At 39.2% G+C, this 26,260-nt stretch overlaps 1 protein-coding gene across 13 annotated transcripts in view; it reads left to right on the top strand.

Moving 5' to 3' along the window:
• BCAS3 (BCAS3 microtubule associated cell migration factor) overlaps positions 1–26,260 on the top strand; it is a 584,337-nt gene that overhangs the window by 12,470 nt on the left and 545,607 nt on the right. For all 13 annotated transcript variants that reach the window (XR_014304944.1, XM_082707501.1, XM_082707499.1 and 10 more), the window contains exon 5: positions 16,290–16,396. Coding sequence is in view for 12 of the 13 variants with exons in the window: in XM_082707501.1 (XP_082563627.1) it covers positions 16,290–16,396 (107 nt within the window). In the remaining variant the exon portion in view is untranslated. The remainder of the gene's footprint in view (positions 1–16,289; positions 16,397–26,260) is intronic.

Here is a 26,260-nt window from a genome sequence, read left to right on the forward strand (position 1 = left end):
TCTTTGAAAGCTTATAGTTTTAATTTTTTTCTTTTTATGATCATTAAACTGCCTTGTTTCCTCGTGTATTTTTCCTTATTTTTCCCTTTTCCCTCCTTTTTTTATCACCTTTTTTTAAAAAAAAGATTTTATTTATTTATTTGACACAGAGAGAGAGATCACAAGTAGGCAGAGAGGCAGGCAGAGAGAGAGGGGGAAGCAGGCTCCCCGCTGAGCAGAGAGCCCGATGCGGGCTCAATCCCATGAGATCATGACCTGAGCTGAAGGCAGAGGCTTTAACCCATTGAACCACCCAGGTGCCCCATTTTTCAAGTTTTTATTTATTTATTTATTATTATTTTAGAAAATATTTTTATTTATTTATTTGACAGAGGGAGATCACAAGTAGGCAGAGACACAGGCAGAGAGAGAGAGAGGGAAGCAGGCTCCCTGCTGAGCAGAGAGCCCGATGTGAGACTCGATCCCAGGACCCCGGAATCATGACCTGAGCTGAAGGCAGAGGCTTAACCCACTGAGCCACCCAGGCGCCCCTCAGGTTTTTATTAAAATTCTAGTTAGTTGACATATAGTGTAATAATATTGGTTTCAGGAGGAAAATTTAGTGATTCAACATTTACATATAATACCTTAGTGCTCATCACAAGTGCCCTCCTTAATATTCATCACCGAGTTAGCCCATTCCTGCCCACCTCCCGGCATCAACCCTCAGTTTGTTCTCGTAGTTAAGATTCTCTTGTGATTTGTCTCCCTCTCTTTTTTCCCCCCTTCCCCTTTGTTCAGGTTTTGTTTCTTAAATTCCACATATGAGTGCAATCATATTTGTCTTTCTCTGACTGATTTATTTCAATTGGTGTAATACACTCTAGCTCCATCCACATTGTTGCAAATGGCAAGATTTTATTTTTGATGCTTGAGTAATATTCGTGTGTGTGTGTGTGTGTGTACACATCACATCATCTTTATCCATTCATCAGTTGATGGACATTTGAGCTCTTTCCATAATTTGGCTATTATTGATACTGCTGCTATAAACATCATGGTGCAAATGCCCCTTCAAATCAGTATTTTTGTATTTTTTGGGTAAATACCTAGTGCAGTTGCTGGGTTGTAGAGTAGTTCTATTTTTAACTTTCTGAGGAAACTTCATACTGTTTTCCTGAATTGCTGCACCAGCTTTCGTTCCTACCAACAGTGCAGGAGGGTTCCCCTTTCTCCACATCCTCACCAACATTTGTTGTTTCCTGTGTTAATTTTAGCCATTCTGACAGGTGTGAGGTGGTATCTCATTGTAGTTTTTATTTGTATTTCCCTGATACCAAGTGATGTTGAGCATTTTTCAAGATTGCTTTGGCTATTTGGGGTCTTTTCTGGTTCCATACCAATTTTAGGATTGTTCTAGCTCTCTGAAAAATGCTGTTGGTATTATGATAGAGATTGCCTTGAATGTGTAGATTGCTTTGGGTAGTATAGACTTGTATATATTTGTGCTTCTAATCTGTGAGCATGAATGTCTTTTCGTTTCCTTGTGTCATCTTTAGTTTCTTTCGTAATTGTTTCATAGTTTTCAGAGTACAGAGCTTTTATCTCTTTGGTTAGGTTTATTCCTAGGTGCAATTGTAAATAGGATTGGTTCCATAATTTCTCTTTCTGCTGCTTCATTATTGGTGTATAGAAATGCAACAGGGGCACCTCGGTGACTCAGTTGGTTAAGCCTCTGCTTTCGGCTCAGGTCATGATCCCAGAGTCCTGGGATTGAGTTCCATGAGTTGGGCTTTCTGCTCAGCAGGGAGTCTGCTTCTTTCTTTTTCTCTCCCTTTGCCCCTCCACACTGCTCATTCTCTCAAATAAATGAATAGAATCTTAAAAAAAAGAGAAATGCAACAGATTTCTGTATATTGATTTTGTAGCCTATGACTTTGCTGAATTTGTGTATTAGTTTCAGCAATTTTTTTGGTGGAGTCTTTTGGGTTTTCTGGGTAGGGTATCATGTCATCTGTGAATAGTGAAAGTTTGACTTTTTCCTTGCTGCTTTGGATGTCTTTTTAATTCTTTTTGTTGTCTGATTGCTGAGGTTAGGAGTTCCCGTATTATGATAAATAACAGCGGTGGGAGTGAGCATCCCTGTCTTATTCCTGACTAGAGAGGAAAAGCTCTCAGTGTTTCTCCATTGAGGATGATATTAACTCTGGGTCTCTTGTGTATAACCTTTGTGATGTTGAGGTACGTTCTATCTATCCCTACTTTGTTGCGAATGGATTTTATCAAGAATGGATGCTTCATTTTGTCAGATGCTTTTTCTGCATCTAATGAGAGGATCATATGGTTCTTATCCTTTCTTTTATGAATGTGTGGTATATCACTTTGGTTGATTTGCAAATATTGAACTGCCCTTGCAGCCCAGGAATAAATCCCACTTGATTGTGGTAAATAATTCTTTTGATGTACTGTTGGATCCTATTGGCTAGTACTTTGGTGAGAATTTTGGCATCCATGTCCATCAGGGATATTGGTAATTCTCCTTTTTAGTGAGGTCTTTGTCTGGTTTTGGGATCAAAGTTAATGCTGGCCTTTTAGAAAGGGTTTGGAAGTTTTCCTTCCATTTCTATTTTTTGGAGTAGTTTGAAAAGAACAGGTAGTAACACTTTAAATGTTTGGTAGAATTCCCTTGGGAAGCCATCTGGCCCTGGACTTTTGTTTATTGGGAAATTTTTGGTTATTGTTTCAATTTCTTTGCTGGTTATGGCTGTATTCAAATTTTCTATTTCTTCCTATTTCAGTTTTGGTAGTTTATATGTTTCTAGGGATTTATCAGTTTCTTCCACATTGCCCAGTTTTTGGCATATAATTTTTCATAATATCCTCTTATAATTGTTTGTATTTCTATGGTGTTGGCTGTGATCGCTCCTCTTTAATTCATTATTTTATTTATTTGGGTCCTTTCTCTTTTCTTTTTGGTAAGTCTGGGTAGGGGTTTATCAGTTTTATTAATTCTTTGAAGGAATCAACTCCTAGTTTCATTGATCTGTTGTACTGTTTTGTTTGTTTGTTTCTATATCATTTTTTTTTTTTTCTGTTCTAATCTGTATTATTTCCCTTCTTTATTTGCTGTTCTTTTTCTAGCTGCTTTAGGCATAAGGTTAGGTTGTGTATTTGAGACTTTCCTTGTTTCTTGAGTCAGGCCTGTATTGCTATGTACTTCCCTTTTATGACTGCTTTTGCTGCATCCTAAAGGTTTTAGACTGTCATGTTTTCATTTTCATTTGCTCCCACATATTTTTTTTATTTCTTCTTTGACTTCCTGGTTAACCTGCTCATTCTTTAGTAGGATGTTCTTTAATCTCCATGTATTTATGGTCTTTCCGCATTTTTACTTGTGGTTGACTTCAAGTTTCATAGTATTGTGGTCTGAAAATATGCATGGTATGATCTCAGTCTTTTTGTACTTGTTGAGGCCCGATTTGTGACCCATTATGTGTTCTATTCTGGAGAATGTTTCAAATGCATTTGAAAAGAATGTGTATTCTGTTGTTTTAGGTTGAAATCTTCTGAATATATTTGTTAAGTCCATCTGGTCCAGTGTGTCATTCAAAGCCATTGTTGCCTTGTTGATTTTCTGCTTAGATGATTTGTTTATTGTTGTAATTTGGGTGTTAAATTCCCCTAGTATTATTGTAGTATCATCAGGGAGTTTCTTTATGTTTGTTATTAATTGATTTATATACGTGGGTGCTCCCAAGTTGGGGGGCACAAATATTTGCAATTGTTAGTTCTTCTTCTTGGATAGACCCCTTTATTATGGTATAGTGCCCTTCTTCATCTCTCATTACAGTCTGGTTTAAAGTTTGTTTGATATAAATATCGCTAATCTGGCTTTCTTTTGATGTCCATTAGCATGATAAACGGTTCTCCATCCCCTTACTTTGTTTTTTTAAGTAAGCTTCTCACTCAACATGGGGCTTGAAATCACAGCCCCCAGATGAGGAGTTGCGTGTTTCACCAACCAAGCCTGCCAGTCACACCATCCTCCCCAGCCTTGCTTTCAGTCTGCAGGTGTCTTTAGATCTAAAATGAATCCCTTGGAGGCAGCATATAGATGGGTCTTATTTTTTTATTCATTCTGATAGCCTGTGTCTTTTGATTGGAGCATTTAGTCCAGTTACGTTCAGTGATTTTTTTTTTTTTTCAGTGATGATTGAGAGATGTGAATTTTGGTGCTATTGTATTACGTGTAAAATCAGTGTTTCTGGAGATTTTCTTTGCTCCTTTCTAGTCTTTGTTGCTTTTGGACTTTCTTTCCCACTAAAGAGTCTCCTTTAATATTTCTTGTAGGGCTGGCTTAGTAGTCATGAAGTCCTTTAGTTTTTGTTTATCTGGAAAACTCTTTATCTCTCCTTCTGTTCTGAATGACAGCCTTGCCAGATTAAGTATTCTTGGCTGCATATTTTTCCCATTCAGCACGTTGACTATATCATGCCACTCTCTTCTGGCCTGCCAAGCTTCTGTGGAGAAATCTGCTAACCTTGTTTTCTCTTGTAGGTTAGGGATTTATTTTCCCTTGCTGCTTTCAGGATTCTTTCCTTGTCTCTCTGTTTTGCAGATTTTACTATGAGATTTTACTGGATTTGGATTTGGATGTCTGTTTCCTTCTCCAGATTAGGGAGGGTTTTGGCGATAATTTTCACAAATAAACCTTCTACCCCCTTTTCCCTCTCTTCTTCTGGGACTCCTATGATATGAATGTTACTGTGCTTTAGGGAGTTGCTGAGTTCCCCAGGTCTGAATTTGTGATCCAATATTTTTCTTTCTCTCTTCTTTTCAGCTTAATTCAGCTTAATTGTTTTTCATCTGTATCACTTATGAGTTCTTTTGCTTCTTCTATCCTTGGTCATTATATCCAGTCAGTTTTGTATCTTGGTTATAGCACTTTTTATTTTGGCCTGTCTAGTTTTTAGGTCTTTTATCTCTGTGGTGAAGGACTCCCTGGTGTCTTCTGTGCTTTTCTCAAGTTCAGCTAGTATCCTTATGATTGCTGTTTTAAATTCTGGTTCAGAAATATTACTTGTATCTGTTTTGATTAAATCCCTGGCTGTGATCTCTTATTCTTTCTTTCGGAATGAATTTCTTTGTCTTGGCATTTTTGTCTAGGGCTCTCTCTTCTTTGTGTTAGGAAAGCCTGTTATGTTTCCTACTCATATTAAGAGGTCTGATACTCTCCAGGGCCTGGCACTTCAGGAAGTGTTTCTGGTTACTCTGCTGTTGTATTTGGCTGCTCTTTCCCCCATGTCAGTCCAATGTAGAATTTCTCTTTGCCTGCAGTTGGGAATGTTTGGATCTTGTCCACTGTATGGTGAGTTTTAACTAAGTGTGTTTCAGTCTGCTTGTTAAAAGAGGCTAGATCCTATTTCCTCTAGAGCTGAAGCTTTGTAGTACTCTATTGTCAGTAGACTTGGTGCTTTTGGGGGGTTTGTGCTGGTCTTCTTGGGGGAGGGACCTGCTGGTGCTCTGATTCTCAGGCACACTTGTCTTAGTAAAGAAGTACCTGTAGAGCGCAGGGGTCGGGGTTTGATGTAAGTGACTCAAGCCTCTGCTGTGGGCGCCGCGCTACTCACTGAAGTCCATTCCTGCTGAGGGACCGGGATAAAAATGGCATCAGCTGACTCTCTTGTCCTTGGAGAGGGGAGTTCACACAGGAAGCCCTCACAGACGTGTGAACAATCTCCCCGCTTGTGTCCCCAGCTTCTGTCCAATCCCTGTCTTCATCCTGTCTGTGTTCCAGCCATCTGCTCACTTGGTGCTGCAGTGCTCCTGTGTTTTAGCTCAGGCCTACTGGCTGGGGTTCAAAACTCCAAATTTTAGGGATCTGGTGCTACACAGACCCATGCTGTTCCTCTGGGTGAAGGTCTTGCCACACTGTGGGTAGTGCTGGTTTGTTCCAGAAGGACAATAGCACGAATGTGCCGAGGCTTGGAGTTTGTGACAAAATGTAACTGAGACCTGGCGTCCAGGTGAGCTGCCCTCAGCAGCTGTTTCTTCTCCTCCTATGCTAATGAACTGGCAGCTCAGTGGCACTCAGTGGCTCTTTTGTCCCCACAAGGAGGTGCCACCTCTCACAGATACACTCCAGGAAGGGGAACTGTTTCTTCCAGTGTGACCCAGGGAATCCTCATGCCATGCTGTCTGCTCCTGGGCTTCTTCTGACTTCTTTCTCCACACATGCACCTTTGTGCCCTCCAGGCTCCACCTGGAGGTGGTGCAGTCTTCTAAAACTTAAGACTTTGAGCTCCACTGCTTGTAAAAACTCGAAATAATCAGCCCCTCCTGTTTCGCCTCAGTGGGGAAGTGTTTTCTTGTGCAATGTCCTGAGCTCTGTTCTCTTTCTCTCTCTCTGTTTCTCTCTCTCCCTCTGTCTCTCTCTCTCTCTCCCTTAGCTCTCTCCCTCCTCTCTGCAGCACCAGGATTCTTTTTTCCCCCAAATGACATTTCTGCACATCTCATCTTCCACAATGTGGCCTTTTTTCTCTCTCTAGTTGTACAGTTTGTTCTCTCAGCCCTTGGATCGATTTCCTGGGTGTTCAAGGGACGAGGCAAGTGTAGGGTCCTCCTTCTCTCCTTTTCCCTCTTTATTAATAACTAGGTAACTATTCATCTTTTGTTTTCTATCATCTTTTCCTCTTGAATTTAGACTCTTTTTTCTTTTCTGGAAGTATATATATATATATATATTTTTTTTTTTTTTAAGATTTTTATTTACTTATTTGATAGACAGAGAGAGATCACAAGCAGGCAGAGAGGCAGGCAGAGAGAGAGGGGGAAGCAGGCTCCCCGCTGAGCAGAGAGCCTGATGTGGGGCTCGATCCCAGGACCCTGAGATCATGACCCGAGCCGAAGGCAGAGGCTTAACCCACTGAGCCACCCAGGCGCCCCTGGAAGTATATTTTTTGCTTTGTGCAGAGAGTATTAGAGAACTTTTTTTTTTTTTTTTTAAGATTTCATTGTAAAGTAATTCTACAACCAGTTTGGGGCTTAAATCCACAAGAGTGGAGATCAAGAGTTGTATGGTCCACTGACTGAGCCAGCCGGGTGCCCTCTTAAAGAGCTTTCTTGATTTAATAACAAAGTAAATGTGGTCATGGTCTTGGAAATACTAGTGCAGATAGTAACAAAAGCTTGTTTTACAACATACGCAAAATGTTAAAAATAATTTTTAAGGGCATAGGTTCATATCAGCAGCAAAAAAGAAAATTATTTTAATATTACAAAACTAACATTTAGAAAATTTCTTCAAAATAATCTTAAGCATGATTTTCTATTTGTTGTTGTTATTGTTTTTTTTAACAGTAACACTTGTTGGCATAATATTCCATAAAACCTTTGCTTTACTGAAGTAAAATGCATCTGGAAATGTAGATTGATCCTGCTTGAAAATTATTTTAGTCTGTGTGTGCTATTGAACTTTTAGTGGTTGTTTTATTTTATTTTATTTCCTCAAAGATATTATTTATGTAATTGACAGGGAGAGAGGCTGCTAGAGAAGGAACACAAGCACGGGGAATGGGAGAGGGAGAAGCAGGCTTCCTGCCGAGCAGGGAGCCCGATGTGGGCCTCAACTCCAGGACCCTGGGATCATGACCTGAGCTGAAAGCAGACGCTTAATGACTGAGCCACCCAGGCGCCCTATAGTGGTTTTAAATGTAGTATCCCATATCCCAGTTGATTTATTAAGCCTTTAAATGTATAAATTTTCCTCAAATACTTTAGCACACTCACATGTCCTTTGGTCTCTCCTTTCTGTATCATATTGATATGGTACGAAATTTTGGCCCAGGTTTTTAATGGATATACTTTTTATTATCTCTGACCCTAGGAGTATGTGTGTGCACTTACTAGGTTTTAAGACAATAGTAGTCTCTTGTAGCATTTCTTGAATTTGTCTGTATGTGTCCTTTCCTTTCCTTCCCTTCTCCTCCTCCTCCCTACTTCTCTCCGTCCTCTCCTCCCTTCTTTTCTTTCCTCTTCCGTTTCTTTTCCTCCTTTCTTTCTTTCATTTGAGTGAGAGAGAGATATTGATTGAGCATGAGCAGGGCTAGGAAAGGGGAGGGAGAGAGAGAACCTCAGGCAGATTCTGTGCTTAGTTCAAAGACTGACGCAGGGCTTGACCTCATGACCCTGAGATCATGATCTGAGCTGAAACCAGTAGTGAAACGCTTAACCAACTGCACCACCCAGACATCCCTATTTGTCTTCTTTCTTCAAGCATTTTTTTTTTAAGGTTCTTTTTGCAGCAAACCTGAGGTTATTTACAGTTGAAAGAAAATTTGACTGTGGAAAAGCAGGAAAGTAGGGTTGATTGGCTCCAATTCCAGCATCTCATTGAAGAAGGCCAACAATGGCTAAGTTTTCCCTTGCGTTGGACTTTCTTGATCAGCCAGTCTGCCCTTCCCTGGTGCCTGGTACACCCGGGGTGCAATTCCTTCTTCACCGCCTTTTGTCTTTCATGATACCCTAGGGGAGCTAGCAGAGGGGATTCTTCTGGTTCCAGCCAGGCTAATTTAGCAGCTTACAGAATTCTTCAGAGAGCAGCTGTGGGTACCTGGAGATGGTATTAGGTATTTAGGCTTCTCTTTGCCGGTCCTGGACTTTTTCCTAGCAGAACAATCTTAGAAGTTTATTAGCTGTCTGTAGATTTAAGTGTTTTTATATTTTTAATGAAACTCTGTTAGCTATTAATTAATTTAAAAGTTGCAGTGTTTGAATTGAAAACTGTGCTCTGGTGATTGCTTTCTATTCTTTCCAACAGACCTGGGAGCTCTGCTTTTTTTGCTTGGAATGATAGAGTGATACCAGTTGGCCCCTTGCCTCCAGGCTGCAACCCATTTGATTATGGCTTATCGTGGTTGGGGGTTGACTAGGCAATGACTAACAGAAGATAATTCTAAGGGAACTGTCTTCTTGGACTTCTCCAATCCTGGGCTCTCTTAGGTATCTCCATTCTTTTTTTTTTTTTTTAGATTTTATTTATTTATTTGACAGAGAGAGATCACAAGTAGATAGAGAGGCAGGCAGAGAGAGAGGGAAGCAGGCTCCCTGTGGAGCAAAGAGCCTGATGCGGGACTCGATCCCAGGATCCTGAGATCATGACCTGAGCCGAAGGCAGAGGCTTAACCCACTGAGCCACCCAGGCGCCCAGGTATCTCCATTCTTAATCATTGTACTGACTTTGGTTTGGTGGTAGGTGGAGAGTCCTGTTTTTGGAACTCATTCGTGAGTGGAACTCATGTAGTTCCTTCATGTCATTGTCACTGTTCTCTTTCTGCTTCCAGGCAGTCTGACTTATACCTAAACTTGTTTCTCTTGAGGCTCCATACTGAAAAAGATGTAAGGAGTAGCCAAAGCAGCTTAATACCCTGATGTTTCTGTCAGATTCCTTAAAGGTGAGCATATAATTTTGAGTCCCAGAACACATCACGTTAATAGCTGGTTTGCTACCTTAAAACAAGAACTGCCAACCTTCTAGACTGTGAGGGAAAATTCCTACCACCCCCCCCCCCCCCCCGCTGGCCCATTCTGACTCAATCAATTCTATATATATAATCAATTCTAATATAAAAGTACTAGTATAGTACTATGTTACATATGTTATATTGTATATTATATATACTATGCTATAGTGTAGTACTCACTATACTTAGGTATCTATTTTTATATTCAACAGACTTTTTTTTTTGGTTGCAAGTTGGTTTAAAAAAATAAAAATAATTTTTATTGTGGTAAAATACATATAACATAAAATTCACCTTTTTACCCATTTTTAAGTGTATAGTTAGGTAGTGTTAAGTACATTCACATTGCTATGCAAATAATGTCTGGAACTTTTCATCTTGTAAAACTGAAACTCTGTAGCCATTATACAGTAGTTCCACATTCTCTCCTTCCCACTGGTCCTTGGTACCCACCATTCTACTTTCTGGCTCTATGAATTTTATTACTCAAGGTACTTCATCAGTGGTATCGTATAGCAATTGTCTTTATGTGACTGGCTTATTTCACTTAGCATGTCAGGGTTCATCCATTTGTAGCATGTGTTGGAATTTTCCTTTCAAGCCTATATAATATTTCATTGTATGTGTATATCACATTTTATTTATTTTTTGTTGATTGTCATTTGGGTTGCTTCCACCTTTTGGCTTTGTGAATAATGCTCCTATTAATATTATTGTATAAATATCTCTTTGAGTTTCTGTTTTTGATTCTTTCTGAGAATATATCTATAAGTGGAATTGTTGTCTCGTGTGTTTTTTTTTTTTTTAAGATTTTATTTATTTATTTGAGAGACAGAGATCACAAGTAGGCAGAGAGGCAGGCAGAGAGAGGGTGAAGCAGGCTCCCTGCTGAGCAGAGAGCCTGACGAGGGGCTTAATCCCAGGATCCTGGGATCATGACCTGAGCTGAAGGTAGAGGCTTTAGCCCACTGAGCCACCCTGGTGCCCCTCATGTGTTAATTCTGTCTTTATTTTTGAGGAAATTCCATACTGTTTTCATATGGGAATTGTTTTTTTAAGATTTTAATTATTTATTTGATAGAGATCACAAGTAGGCAGAGAGAGAGGCAGAGAGAGACGGAGGGAACAGGCTCCCCACTGAGCAGAGAGCCTGATGCGGGCTCGATCCCAGGACTCTGAGAACGTGATCTGAGCTGAAGGCAGAGGCTTTAACCCACTGAGCCATCCAGGTGTCCCAAGGAATTGTTTTTTTTTTTTTTTTTTAAACCTGCTCACATCATATAGCTGGAGAGGACAGTGGCCTGAAACTTCTAGTCATTCACTTCTTGTCACTACTTCTTTCTGAATGCTTGCTTCTCTTCTTTGACTTCTCTAATGAGGTTGGAGCCATGATTGGTTAAAGCTCCCTGATTATACATTTATGATTGTACTATATGATCAAAGAGGAAAACGTACTCATTGGGTGTCCAGAAAGATTACCTTCCAGTTACTGGAATAGTTCCAGTGGCCAAGGATGTAATACTAGAATTGGCTCAGCTGGTTATGTGCCTGTTCCTGTGCTAAGTGGGGAGTAATATCAGTTTCCAGAAAAGGGGGTGGCATAGAGTAAGAAGTGTGTGGGGCATACAAAGGCAATAGCAGCTGCAAGCAGCTCTGGAGTGCTCCACATGTAAGCTACCCCTTAGACATTTCACTTATATGTCTCACAAATGGTTCAGTTTCTTACTCCTTTTCTCATCTAACTATGTTCCCTCAAAAGCTATGCTTCAGCCCTGTTTGGCTTTCAGGTTATTAATGGCACAGAACTTTTCATGCCTCAGGATCTTTGTACCCGGGGCCTTCTGGTTGAACGTTCTTTCCTGCCTTAATCCTCATTCACCTATTAGCATCTACTAAAAATGACTTTCCAGTTTTTAGACTGAGTATTGGCAGTACACTGCTGCTATTAATATACACATGGAATACAGAAGCAGCTGGTTTGGGAGAAAGATCTAATTTCACTTTATACCTTGATTTTTTAGATGAGCAGAACACCCAGTGGGCCTCTGTTCCCCAGTTGCAAACATTTTTCTAAGGAGAGAGAGTATACTGAGTGGTCAGGGTTTTGGAGGATGGGTGAATGAAAGGAGAATGTTGTAGTTGACTAAAACCACAGAAGAATGCTACATGTCTCTATAGGAAAGACTGTAAAGTCTGTATTTTGGGGGCAAATAAGGATAAAGAAACCAGGAAAAAAGATAAAGAACAGTTATGGTTAGAATAACCAATGATGGTATAATAGAGGATATAAAGAAAAGTCAAAGAATAAGGATTACTTAAAGCTGTAACAGTTTTGAAGAATAACCTCAATTTTTACAAAATTAGGAGTTCCATTCCAGAGTGATAAAGTCTGCTGTACCACCATCTAGAGAATGAAAGATAGTACAAGTTATTGGGCAGACTCTAAAATACGAAAAAGGAGATTTTGTTCATGTAATGATCTCAGGGTTTTGTATGTGGCATTTGAGCCCTTCTAAAAGTAACAACCTGTGATCAAGATGGTAGCTGTAGTAGAAAGATGACTGGATTGAGTGTCAAGAATCCTGAGATTTCTTTTCAGCTTTGAGTACATTATACCTAACTTTTTCTCATCAATGATAAAATGAAGTTGGCTCCTGCTCTATATATAAAGCAGGATTGTTGTCAGATTAGCTGATCTGTATATCACAGCACATTGAAAACTATAAAAGACCATGTAAATGTTAGGTGTAAAGAGAATTACACCTTTGGAAAATAAGTTTATAATTCTGAATTTTCCTGGAGATAGAATCATATGCTGTTAACTTTGTACTAGTGAATTCCTGTCAAATGAAAATCAGTATTAAAAATTACTGATTAGAAGCTATGTTGAGCATTTTGATCTTTATATTTGGGCAACAGGAAGTCACTAATATAGAGGATGGAGGTGAGGAGATATGTCATTATTTATATTTTGTAAAAAAGTACTCTTTTGTATGGAGTTTGTGGGTAACAATGGATGTAGGAAGCCATTTTATGCTTTTGGAGTTTACGTTTTAATGGACAGGGTAGTGGTAGTGTAAGCGAAGAGCTGTTTAGGAAGACACAGGTGATAGATTGCTGATAGATTTATTGTTAGAGGAAAGGAAGAAGGTGATTCCCGACTTTGCCAACTAGCTGGATAGTCATGCTATTTACCAAAATAGAGAACCCTGGAGGAAGATCAGTTTGTGGAGGAAATCATGATTTTTTTTTTTTTAAGATTTTATTTATTTATTTGACAGAGATCACAAATAGGCAGAGGCAGGCAGGGAGAAAGAGAGAGGAGGAAGCAGGCTCCCTGCGGAGCAGAAAGCCTGATGTGGGACTCAATCCCAGGACCCTGAGATCATGACCTGAGCCGAAGGCAGAGGCCCAACCCACTGAGCCACCCAGGTGCCCTGGAAATCATGATTTTTGAGTGGAATTTGATCTTCTACTGAGACATCCAAAAACCCATTTTGACCAAGTCATTAGCAGATACTAAGAGAAGCAGTAGATGGAATGAGACCACTTTGGAGGTTATACTGCATGAACAGTGTTTAGGAGTTAGTTAGCTTTGAACAACTCCAGTATTTAAAGAGTAGGTGGAAAGGAATGAGTCAGGGGAAGGATTTTGGTTATAGAATGATTGATTAGAGTGATAGGAGGAAAACAAGGAGAGGGTTATGCCTGGAAAACCAAAGGAAAATATTTTAAGGAGAAGATGGGGAGCGTTGGTTATAGCTGCTAAATAGTCTAACAAGATGGACTTGAAAAACATACATTGCATTCAACAACTTCGAGATTACTGGTGACCACAGCAGAAGTTACTTGGGAGGAGTGTTGGGGGGCAGAAACCATTTTGAAATGGATTTGGGGTGAATGAGAGATGAAGTATAGATGATAATTACAACTTAATCAAGGAGTTCATCTTCTAGAAGGAGAGGACAGTAATGAAGTCAAGTAAAGGGAGAGGGTTTTATTGTTTCAATTTATGATTTTTTTAAAGCCTTATTTATTGTGCAAATATATCATGGTAAATAATACAAAAGGGTAGATCAGTGAATGAAGTCTTACAAAGTTTTATAGCCCCTGTGTAACCATCACCTAGGGTAAGAGATAGAATATTGTTACCTAATTGCTTCATGGTTTTGCAGTTGAAATTATTTGCTATCTCGTTTTCTTGTGTCTGGTTTCTCTTGCTCATTTTGTCTGTGAGGTCCATGCCTGTTATGTATGACAGTGGTTCATTCTTTTTCTGTGGTGAATAGTGTTCCATTGTTTCAGTATACTGCTGTGCTTGTCCACTTTCCTTTTGAAGACATTTGGATTGATTCCAACTTTTGGCTCTTATCAAGTAATGCTGCTAACTGAGCCTGGCTGGTGACTCTTGATCTTGGGGTTGTGAGTTTGAGCCCCACGTTGGGTGTAGGGAATACTTAAAAAAATAAAATCTTAAAAAAAACCCCACAAATAATGCTGCTGTGAATATTTTTGTGCTTGTCTCTTGGTGTATATTTGCTCTTTTTTCTAATGAGTAAATACCTAGATTGGAGCTACTTGGTCAAAGGGCATTGTATCTTCAATGTGGGCATATGTTGTCAAACTGTTTTCCCAACTGGTTGTACTGATTTACATTCCTTAGCAGAAAATAAGCAGTACTTTATTCTACATCCCGCCAACACTTGGTTTTGTCATTGTGGTTTTAATCAGCACTTCCTTAATTACAAATGAGTTTGAGCCACTTTTCATGCTTATTGATGGTGGATTTATTTAATGTTTTCTTTCTGAAGTGTTTTTTCATGTCTCCAGCCTGTTTTTCTAGTGACTTCTCTTTTTCATACTGATTTTTAACTGTTACATGTACAAGATGAGTCATTGTGGGGTTATACTTGTTCTGAGTCTCTTCTCCCCTGCTGTGGCTTGCCTTTTCACTTTTCTGGTAAGGGTGGCTGATGATTAGCAGGACTTCTCCATTTTAATGTAAGAGATAATGTGGTAGAATTTGCCAATCTTTTATGCAAAGAATTTTTTGGTGTTCTATTAAGAAGTCTTTCCCTGTTCCATGATGATGAAAGTGTCCTTCTACATTATCCACTCCTGTAATTTTACCTTTGTTACTTACATCTAAATTTCCCTGGCACTGATTTACTTGAAATTTTTTAAAAGGTAGGAGAAACTTCAGCATATTCAAGTGCTCATTGAAAATATCTAGTAGCATGGAAAGTATGGAAGATACAGGAAAGAAATGATTAGAAAAAGGCTCCTGAGAAGGTTGGGGAGGATGGGATCCAAAGCGCAGATGCAGAAATTTAGTCTAGAGAGAAGGAAAGACAATTATTTGTAATGGGATGGAATGAGAACAGAGTGGTACCAACGCACTTGGGTCTTCAGCAACAGATTTCTGGTTTCTCTGTGCCGTCTGTGACAGACCATCTGCTCAGTAAGGAGAGACTGGGTGGAGTCGGGCTTGGAGAAAGCTTAAGAAAGTCATAGAAGAAATTATAGGTGAAGTTCTAGAAAAAAGAAAAAATGTGCTGTGCTGTTTTGAGGGTCCAGTGAGGTTTGTAGAGATAAATTTATTTTAGTGGCACCAAATTCTGTCTAATTGTGTGATATTCCTGTAGCATACTTGATTGCCGTAGAATGTACGAAGATAGCAGGTACTTGGGTTCGTCTGGGATTGATATTTTGCAAGATGGGTGCCATGCAGAGAGCCCATAAAGAGAGATCAGACTGTAGACTATTGGCAGAAGTTACTGAGATGATTGATCAAAGACCGTAAGGTGGAAGGAGAGTCAACATAAGGTGGTCTGAAAAATAGGGAGAAGGCAGGGTTGTTGGTGGACCAGAAGGCCTAATGAAGTCAGAGAATGGATTGTAATGGAAGTGGTTGAGAAAACTTGCTAGAGGATAAGGTCATGATTTGAGACTAGAATGCTTGAATTCGTGTTTTGTGAGGTGCAATAATTTTGTTCAGGAAGGATATCTTTTATAATACTGACTATATAACAGATGCTTAATATTCACTGATGTGAATTGGAAGTGATTAGACAAGTATCTATAATTCTCTTGTAGTGGACCATATGCCTGGTGTTCAGGTATATCAGAATTAAATTCTTAAATATGAAGGAACATAACTTGTCTTCCACTGTTAAGTATATAAATATTAGAAAATCTAGTAGGTTATACTTCATATTTATATTTAATTAATTTTTGTAAATTTTTTTTTCATGTATCATTTATAGATTCTGGTTTTGTTCCTGGTATTAATATTCCCAAGTTCTCTAGTGAGAATTTTTTTTTAAAGGAGTCTCTTTAAAAAAAAAAAAAAAGATTTTATTCATTTGAGAGAGAGAGAGAGAGAGAGACAGAATGAGCACAAGCAGGAGGAGAGGGAGAGTGTGAGGGAGAGAGAGAAGCCGACTCCCCACTGAGCTGGGAGACCAACATGGGGGTGGATTCCAGGACCTAGATATCATAACCTGAGCCAAAAGCAGGCGTCCAACCAATTGAGCCACCCTGGTGCCCCTCTAGTGAGAATTAAAAAAAAAAAAATCTTACTTGTGCAAATAATTATAGGTACTGTTAAACAAACCCCAACTACTGGTTTTGTAATTTCAGCTTCTTGTTCACTTTCTTACAAATGATGTCTTCCAAATACTTAATTTTTACTGAAAAACAATATAAACAATTATTAGACTAATAATATTAAAGAAGTGTAGCTGTTTTCTTTTTGATTTGCTTCTTTGTGGCTTAATTCTCATGCAGATACATCAAGAAATCTGGAATTTCATGAAATACACAGCACTGGGAATGAGCCACCTCTGCTGATTATGATCGGCTACAGTGATGGAATGCAGGTCTGGAGCATTCCGGTAAGTCTGGAGAAGGTTGAATCCCTAAGATATAATACTGGGCAGCATGCTCACTGCTGTGAATCCTGGCCATAGTTTCTGTAAGGTCTCATCCATTTACTTCATTAGCAGTTGCCGAGAGGCTGCTGTGTGTGTAACAGGGCACAAAGAACAAGGGGCAAATGAGGGCATAGAGGGGCTGTAAATGATTTGTGATGTCGGGCCAGGGATTGTGGGAATCACCTTACATGCAAGATCTCATTTTTTCATCCTAGTAACTCTGTTGAGTAGGTATTATTATTATTTCCCTCCTTTTTTCCAAAAGAGTGAACAAGCTTATAGAAGGCTTTTTCTTTTGTTTTTTAAAATTAGCAGTCATTAGGGGCGCCTGGGTGGCTCAGTGGGTTAAGCCGCTGCCTTCGGCTCAGGTCATGATCTCAGGGTCCTGGGATCGAGTCCCACATTGGGCTCTCTGCTCAGCAGGGAGCCTGCTTCCCTCTCTCTCTCTCTCTCTCTGCCTACCTCTCCATCTACTTGTGATCTCTCTCTGTCAAATAAATAAAAAAAATCTTAAAAAAAAAAATCTAGGGTTACGGAGCTAGGGTGTGAGGAGTGACCCCAAAGATTATAAAAAAAAAAATTAGCAGTCATTAAAAATCAGTATTTTGAATCAGTTAAAAGTCATGTGGCACAAAATTCTCGAGGTTATGAAAAGTTAAAAAACTCCCTCTTGGGGCACCTGGGTGGCTCAGAGGGTTAAAGCCTCTACCTTAGGCTCAGGTTATGATCCCAGGGTCCTGGGATCAGGCCCTGCATCGGGCCCTCTGCTTAGCAGGGAGCCTGCTTCCCCCGTCTCTCTGCCTGCCTCTCTGCCTATTTGTGATCTCTCTGTCAAATAAATAAAATCTTAAACAAACAAACAAAAACTCCCTCTCATCCTTGTCTCCCATTTCCTCTTGAGGCACCCTGGGTTTCTTGTTTGCTATGTATCCTTATAGCTATGTTTTATGTAAATAAAAACATAAATAAATTTGTTTCTGCCTCCCTGCCCTCCCTAACAGATGGGAGCACGTTATACAACTTAGTCTGTACCTTGCTGTATTGTACTCATAATGTCAGTATTCATAGAGCTTCTTTTATTTTAAAATTGAATTTTAAAAGCTGCATATAATTCCATTATTTGGATTTTCCTTGATTTATATAATTTGTTCCCTATATTGAAAAAGCTTGAGTGTCTCTTTTTTCCTGCGATCATACATAATGATGTAATACAGGAATTTGAACAAAGGTTATTTTATGTCTGTGTATCTATGAAAGATAAATTTCAATTATGATAAGTGTTTAAAATTGCCTAATGTTGGTCCCAGTTTGCCTCTTAAATCCTACATGTTCCTCTTTGGGATGACCAAAAATAAAATGTCCTAAAAGAGACGGAGGCTTGGTAGGATCACAGCTGAGTGACCCGTAGTACAGATTGCAAAGTTTGGCTTGTACTTACATTCTGGCCTGGCCGAAATATCTGATCTCTCCAGTGGATCGGGGCGGGGGCGGGGTGGGCAGTGGACTTCTGTTCTGTGGTTCTTTTGCAGTTGGAGACTCAGGGCTATTTGTACCTTTAATAAATTCACTCACTAAATTTTTCAAACCCCCTTGTGTATGTGTGTGTTTCAGCTAGAGTTTTTCCCACCTCTTCTGTTGGGTAATATCATTCTTCCTTAAAAGGTATATAGGAAAACATAGTATATTATGTTAAATTTAAAGGAATTCAGGATGTTCTTGAGTATAGAATTTGGCCTCAGTGGCATAAAGATTATTAAATAATGATCACATTGGACTTCATCGTTCTTTAATAATTTAAGTAAAAAGTTATTTAGTCCTCGATAAGTCACTGCTGATAAACTTTGGTCTTCCATCTAATCATGTAATTATGTATGATACTATTAGTTATTTAGGATTAGGGGTTTTATATTTCTTATTTTTAAAGATTGGCTTTATTTTGCAGAGATAGTATGCTGGTGTGTCGTGAAATGATTGTCCTTTTTCTTTTGCCTTTTGGGATGTGTAGTTGACATTTTTCATGGCCCTGCAATGCTGTTTATAATTTAAGTATCACACTGAAGGCATAGACAGAGAACTTAAAATTAGGTAGTGGTTTGTTTTTTTTTCCTACCAAGAGAAAAACTTCTAGGTTGTGATCAGGGGAAGAGATTTTGTAAACGTAACTTTTTCTTATTAATAGATACAATATTGTGATCCATTACACTGTTGACAGACTTGAAGGTGGAGGGGAAGCTAGAGCTTTAACAAGAAGGTTGAGCCTGTGTGATTAGGGGTGTTGACTGGAATGAGTACATTCCTTTGGTAGTACTCAGACTACCCACTTGTTCCGGTTATAATTAGAGGTATCAGTTTTAATAGTTTTAAAGTTAACTTGTGTCTATCTCTGAGTGACTTAAAGGTCTTCTGAGTAATTTAAATGACCTCTTTAACATGATTCTTTTTTTTTTTTTTAAGATTTTTATTTAGTTAGTTGATAGAGATCACAAGTAGGCAGAGAGGCAGGCAGAGAGAGAGAGGAGGCAGCAGGCTCCCTGCTGAACAGAGAGCCCGATGCGGGACTCGATCCCAGGACCCTGGGATTATAACCTGAGCCGAAGGCAGAGACTTTAACCCACTGAGCCACCCAGGCGCCCTTTAACGTAATTCTTATGCCTAGATTGCATTTTGAGAGACTCGAATAATCTTTTCTTCATGCAATATTCAGTAGCTGGTTGTTTATTATTGTAGTATTATAGTTCTGTGTGGACTGTTTCAAGAATTAGGAGGTTGGGAAAATGAACTCCTTCTGTTACATTGATTGTGCTCTTACTATGTTCAAAGCATTTTACAGACACAGAATCTCATCTGTCGTAGACTGTGAGGTAGAAGTTACCCTGTTTCACAGGTGGTAACGTCATATGCTTATAAGAGTTGGAATTGGAATTCAAACCCAGTTCTATCTGACTTCAGGTTCAAAGCCTCTGATCTTAGAGCTGTACTTCATTATTCCCCAAATGTGATAGCAAAAGATTTGCCATGCGAGTACTTTGGCAGTTCAGTTTTAGTTTTCATTATGCAAGCTTATGATGTGCCTTCAACTCTTCATCTTTTATAGAGTACTGTGACTGTAACCCATTACTAACTAAACCCTTCCAAAACTTGTTTATCACTCGTCAGTTATTCAGTAATCATTTAAGTGTTACCATGTGCTAGACAGTGGGGAGCTTATGTTGGTCAACCCAGAAATAATCCTGGCTCTTAGGGAATCTTTGCAGACCATAAATCATACTTGCTTTTGAGTACGTGTGAGTGGGCGGAAAGTCAATCCCTGTCCAAGCCATAGCCTGATTTTTTTGCTTCAAGTTTGTGAAACAGGGTTCCCTTCTCTTGATTTTATATAACCTGTGAGTCTCAGATTAAGAAAGTAAACAGATGCTGGTTACACCTTTAAAAAAATTGTTTATGAATTGCACAAATTTGAACAAGGCCTAAATGGTGTCTCGACATATGGTTAAGTGGAGTACGCTTAGGATCAGAACTGCCCAGAAGTAGTTGCTGTACTACCCAATTCTCACCACTCTGTATATGGGGTGGCTGGAGGGAAACACCAGCCTTCCCCGCTTTCCCAAGCTGTCAGGTCCCTTCTCTCAACACATCTGATGTCACATAAGAAAGCATGATTATTTGTTGAGGTTCTGGATAAACAGGCCCTTTTCCAACTCATGCCTGACAATCTCATTGCCTCTTTTTGGTCATATAAATAATAGGTTCTCTTGCTTAAAATCCTTAACTTTAAAAAAAATCAAGATTGTATGTGGATTAAAAATCGAATAGTTTTTTTTTGGTGTGTGTGATTCATATGAAAAAATAAGCTGTTCTGTGCTCTTCCTTCACAATTCCTTGAATTCTATGAGCTGTTATCTCAGTTTTTATTGTAGTCACCTTAATATGTCCTACTTACATTCTTTTTTTTTTTTTTAAAGATTTTATTTATTTATTTGTCAGAGAGAGATCACAAATAGACAGAGAGGCAGGCAGAGAGAGAGAGAGAGAGGGAAGCAGGTTCCCTGCTGAGCAGAGAGCCCGATGTGGGACTCGATTCCAGGACCCTGGGATCATGACCTGAGCTGAAGACAGAGGCTTAACCCACTGAGCCACCCAGGCGCCCCTCCTACTTACATTCTTGATTTTATTTTTTCTCCCAGTGTTACACATAGACCAACTTGGTGCCATGAACTATGAGGACTTAAAAGGTGTTCATTATTGGGGCTTTTGGGTGGCCAGTTGGTTAAGCCTCAAACACTTGATCTCATCTCAGGTCTTGATCTCAGGGTTGTGAGTTCAAGCCCTATGCTGGGCTCCACGCTGGTCATGGAGCCTGCTTAAAAAAAGAAAAAGGGAAAAAAAAGGGCATTCATTTATTCAGCACAGATCTGGGATAAAATATAAATTTTGAGCAAAATAGACATGGTATTTGGTCAAATGGAGCAAGTAGGAAAGATGGATTTAAATAAAAATAATATGCAACTTACGTTGTAATATGAAGAATAGAATAAGAGATCATAATAATAAGGAAGTGGCCTAGAAATTAAGATTTAGTGAGGGTAAGCTTAGAATAGCATACAGTAAAGTCAGTGGCTCTGAGGTGGAAATGTTCTTTCCTTTATGGTTGGACATTGATTTAGATTTCTTAATTTTTTTTCTTCTTTAAGAATATTGAGATACATATTTTTATGATCATGTAGTTTGGGGAGATCGATAAAAGTAGATACACCAAGGCTCTTGATAGATTTGTCAGATTGCATTCTTGTAAAGCCATGCCACTTACATTTACCCCATTTATTTATTAATTCATTCACTCAGTGAAGATTTATTGATTGCCTTTTACAAGCCAGACCCTGTTCAAGGTGCTGGGAAAACAACAATGAGCAGAACAAAATCATTTTTCTTGTGGATTTTCCATTCTAGGTAGGTGGGGAGGATGATAAAAAGCAAGCATGTAGCATGCTAACTGGTGATGAGTGTTAGGGTGCGGTGGTAGATGTTGCAGTGGGTTGTTGTATCATACAGGGTGGTCTGGGAAGGGAAGGCCTCTCTCAAAGATCTTTTGAGCAGAAGTGTGAAGGAGTGATCCTTCTGGGTATTTGATGGAGGAACATTCAAAGCCAGTACTCTGTGCAAGGATTATGTTTCCTCTATATTCAAGAACAGCAAGGAGGCCATTCAGCTGGAGGTGTGCAGGCAAGGTGACGAATGCTGGGGGAGGATGTCTGAGAGGTGGTGGTGGGCTAGAGCTTGGTCAACCATGGATTTCAAAAATTGTAAATGCAGAGCAAAGTTGAAACAATTTTACAGTGAAAACAAGTATATTCACCACCTAGATCGAAGCGTTAAATTTTACGGTACTTCCTTTATTTCACATCCATCTCTTTCAACACATTTTAACATTTATTTAACATGAATTTTTTAAAAGGTTTCATTTATTTATTTGAGAGAGAGAGAGCATGAGAAGGGAGCAGGTAGCGGGAGAAGCAGACTCCCCAGTGAGCAGGGAGCCCGATGCAGGACTTGATCCTGGGACTCCAGGATCATGACCTGAGCTGAAGGCAGTTGCTTAACCATCTAAGCCACCCAGACGCCGCTCATTCAACACATTTTGAAGTAAACTGCAAACATCAGTAGACTTTCCCCCAGCCACTTTTGTATGCATTAACTAGAATTCAGTATTTGATTAATTTTTGTTAAAGTATATACACAGTTAGATACTGAAATCTTAATAAGTCTACTTCCTTTAAAAAAATTTTTTTTATTGTGTTATGTTAGTTATGTTATGTTAGTCACCATAAAATCATTAGTTTTGGATGCAGTTTCCAAGATGCATTGTTTTTGTACAGGACCCACTGCTCCATGCAATACATCCCCTCCTTAATACCCACCACAACACTTACCAATACCCCCACCCTCTTCCCTCCTAAAAGCCTCAGATTGATTCTCAGAGTCCACAGTCTTTCATGGTTCATCTCCCCCTCCGGTTTGCCCCAGTTCACTTTTTCTTTCCTTCTAATGTCCTCCGCTCTATTCCTTATGTTCCATAAGTAAGTGAAACCGTACGATAATTGACTTTCTCTACTTACTTATTTCACTCAGCATAATCTCCTCCAGTCCCATCCATGTTGATGCAAAAGTTGGGTATTCATCCTTTCTGATGGCTGAGTAATAATCCCTTGTGTATATATGGACCACATCTTCTTTATCCATTCGTCTGTTGAAGGGCATCTCGGCTCCTTCCATAATTTGGCTATTGTGGACATTGCCGCTATGAACATTGGGGTACGTGTGGCCCTTTTTTCCACCACATCTGTATTATGTCCATTTGCTAAGCTTTGACAAGTATATACACCTAAGTAACCCAAATCTTTGTCAAGATGTAGAACGTGCTTATCACTGAAGAAGTTTCCCTCATCACCTATTCCCAATTAAATTTTTTTCTATCCTATGCAGAGGCAACCACTGTTCTCATGTCTTCCCCCCACTGTTTTTTTTTTTTTTAAAGATTTTATTTATTTATTTGACAGAGATCACAAGTAGGCAGAGAGGCAGGCAGAGAGAGAGAGGGGGGAAGGGAAGCAGGCTCCCTGCTGAGCAGAGAGCTGGATGTAAGTCTCGATCCCAGGACCCTGGGATCATGACCTGAGCTGAATGCAGAGGCTTTAGCCCACTGAGCCACCCAAGTGCCCCTCTTCCCCCCACTATTGATTCGTGTTGCCTGTTTTAGAACTTCCTGTGCTATTATTGTACTGTATGCATTTTTGTGTGTGTAAGGCTTTCTTCATTCAGTGTGTTTGTGAGATTCACCCATATTATTCCTTTTTATTGCTGAATAATACTCCGGTGTATGAACATACCATAGTTTATCCCTTCTCTTAATGATGGTTAGCTGGACTCTTTACTGCTTTTGCCTTTTCTGACTAAAGCTGCTGTGAAGATCTTCTGTAAGTCTTTTTGTCAGGTGGTGTGTTCATTTCTCTTAGGTAAGGACCTACAAGTGGAATTGCAGCTTCATAGGGTAGGAATGTGGTCGGTTTTATAACAGACATCCAAACCTTTTTCCAGAGTAGTTGTACCATCTTACATTTCCTCTAGCAGTGTACACGTTGTTCTATAACCTCATCAACATTTGGTGTTGTCTGTCTTTTTAATTTTAGCCATTCTGATGGGAGGTACCTTGTGATGGCTAATAATGTTAGAATACTTTTAATGTATTTTTTGCCATTTGAATATCTTTTAGGAATTATCTGTACACTTTTTTAAAAAATAAAGATTTTATTTATTTATTTGACAGATCACAAGTAGGCAGAGAGGCAGGCAGAGAGAGAGAGGGAGAAGCAGGCTCTCCGCTGGGCAGAGAGCCCGATGTGGGGCTTGATCCTAGGACCCTAGGATCATGACCTGAGCTGAAGGCAGAGGCTTCTGAGCCACCCAGGCACTCCTATCTGTACATTTTTTTGCTCACTAAAAGTAGTGAGTTGGAGAAGCCATTTGAGGACTTTGTATGATTAGACAGTAATGTGTCTTACAAGAGTAGTGATGGTATGAAGCACAAATGGGAGTGGAAGGATAGTGAGTTTGGTTTTAAGTTTCTGGACTGTGGACTGGTGGTGCTGGTCCACAAACTGGTCATAGTGAAATGTTTGTTGCTGTATGCAACAAAATAAGTACAGGAAATGAGAGCAAGCTTTTAGACATTGATAGTTATTTGCCAGTTGAACATGATCCAAATATGTGTCTGTTGCTTATGGAAGAGTCTGTGCCAGAATGGAAATTAAAAGATAAATAATCGGGCATTCATAACATGGTTAGACAACACTGTCAACATGGCATCCAGGTGGAGGAGGGGTTGTTTATGAGAGTGGGTATGTTTTAGATGTTGTGTAGTCATGTGTTATTTCATTTAACACAGACAATCATTTCTATGATTATTAATACTAATTTTAGTGGTTATATGCTCTCTGGACATAGAATGAGATATAGAAGTTTCAGGGAAGAAATTTGAATTGCGGGATGAAGACTTGGATTTATTGATCTTTCAGCCACTATGAACTCATTAAAAATCTTTGAGTAACAAGAAATACATTCCAAAGTCCATATTTAATAAAGATTTATCTTGCAGTGATGGTTGGATAGATAGAGACTAAGGAGAAAAAAGGTTATCAGGCCAGTTAGGAGTCAATTTCAGCATTGTCCTAATGTGTGATGTTGTGAACCTGAACTAAATTTGTTGTGGTGGTATCTGGTAAGTCATTAAAGAGGAGAGAAGAGTTAAAGATGTTCCCAGGGTTTTGACTTGGGGCTGGTGTTACCTGGTATGTAAGATGGGATAGTTTTAGAAGAAATGTAATTTTATTATTAGACTTAGACTTGCATTATGTTAAAAATTATATAAGGCAAAAATTGCATTGCATAGTATAAGTAATAAAGAATTCTCATTTAAAATATTCATCGGATAAGAAACCCAAGATATACCTTTATAAAAGTCCTGAGAATTTTCTCTACTTTTTTGATATATGTTTAAATGGCTACTTAGTTTTTGCATCCTCTTTTGAAACTCTTAATATCTTAGAAAATCTTTAAAATGTATTCATTACAACAACTAAAAGGTGACAATTGTGTTGCATGAAGCAGTATATGTATTTAGTTTCTTTTTTTTTTTTTTTTTTAAAGATTTTATTTATTTATTTATTTGACAGAGAGAAATCACAAGTAGATGGAGAGGCAGGCAGAGAGAGAGGGAAGCAGGCTCCCCGCTGAGCAGAGAGCCCGATGCGGGACTCGATCCCAGGACCCTGAGATCATGACCTGAGTTGAAGGCAGCGGCTTAACCCACTGAGCCACCCAGGTGCCCCTGTATTTAGTTTCAAAGAGTTCTTTTGTTTCAAGTTTTTATTTACATTCTAGTTAATGTACAGTGTAATACTAGTTTCAAGAGTAGAATTCAGTGATTCATCATTTACATATAGCACTCAGTGCTCTTCACAAGTGCCCTTTGGCAAACTACCTTTGGCTCAGGTCATAATCTTGGAATCCCAAGATGGAGTCCCGCATCGGGCTCCCCGCTCTGCAGGGAGTTTGCTTCTTCCTCCCACCCTCCCCTTCTCTCATGCTCTCTCTCTCTCTTAAATAATAAGTAAAATCTTAAAAAACAAAAACAAGTGCTCTCCTTAATCCCCATCACCCATTCAGTCTATCGCCCTTCCTACTTCTCCTCCAGCACCAAAATCTTAACTCATGTATATTTTAGCTTCAGTAAGTCAGCTGACTGGAGTGCTTAATCTTGGAGCTTTGACTGTACTTCAAAAGTAATGACACTAGGTGTCGCTAACGCATTGGGTTAAGAAGAGTGCTGCCGTTCCCTTGAAGTATTTGCCCTCAAGCTTTTAGTATCTGTAGCTTTACACTTAAGCTTTTGAGAAACATGGCTCTAAAGCCATGTTTGAGGGCATAGTTGAGGTAAATACCAATTAGTCTATTATTTATTAGACATTGGGTGCCAATAGACCTTGCCATGTCAAGATTGCTAGCCAGGAAACAATTTTTATGAGTTTCATTTGGGAGCAATATAAAGTCCATGATTTGGGATAACTGGCAAGCAGAGAAAGTTTGAATATGGACCTGAATCAAAAAATTGTGTTCGTTGAGAATGAGGCCTTATTTTGTTGTGTCCAGTCTCTTATTACTGGGAAGAGAAATAAAGGACGGTTTTTTAGTCATCTGTGGTGGAAGACCTTTGGGATTCATGCAGTGAATAAAAGCAAAAATGAAGAATAATGTTGAAATAACTTATAGAAT

This window comes from Mustela nivalis (genome assembly GCF_964662115.1).
Source record: "Mustela nivalis genome assembly, chromosome: 17".
Taxonomy (NCBI): domain Eukaryota; kingdom Metazoa; phylum Chordata; class Mammalia; order Carnivora; family Mustelidae; genus Mustela; species Mustela nivalis.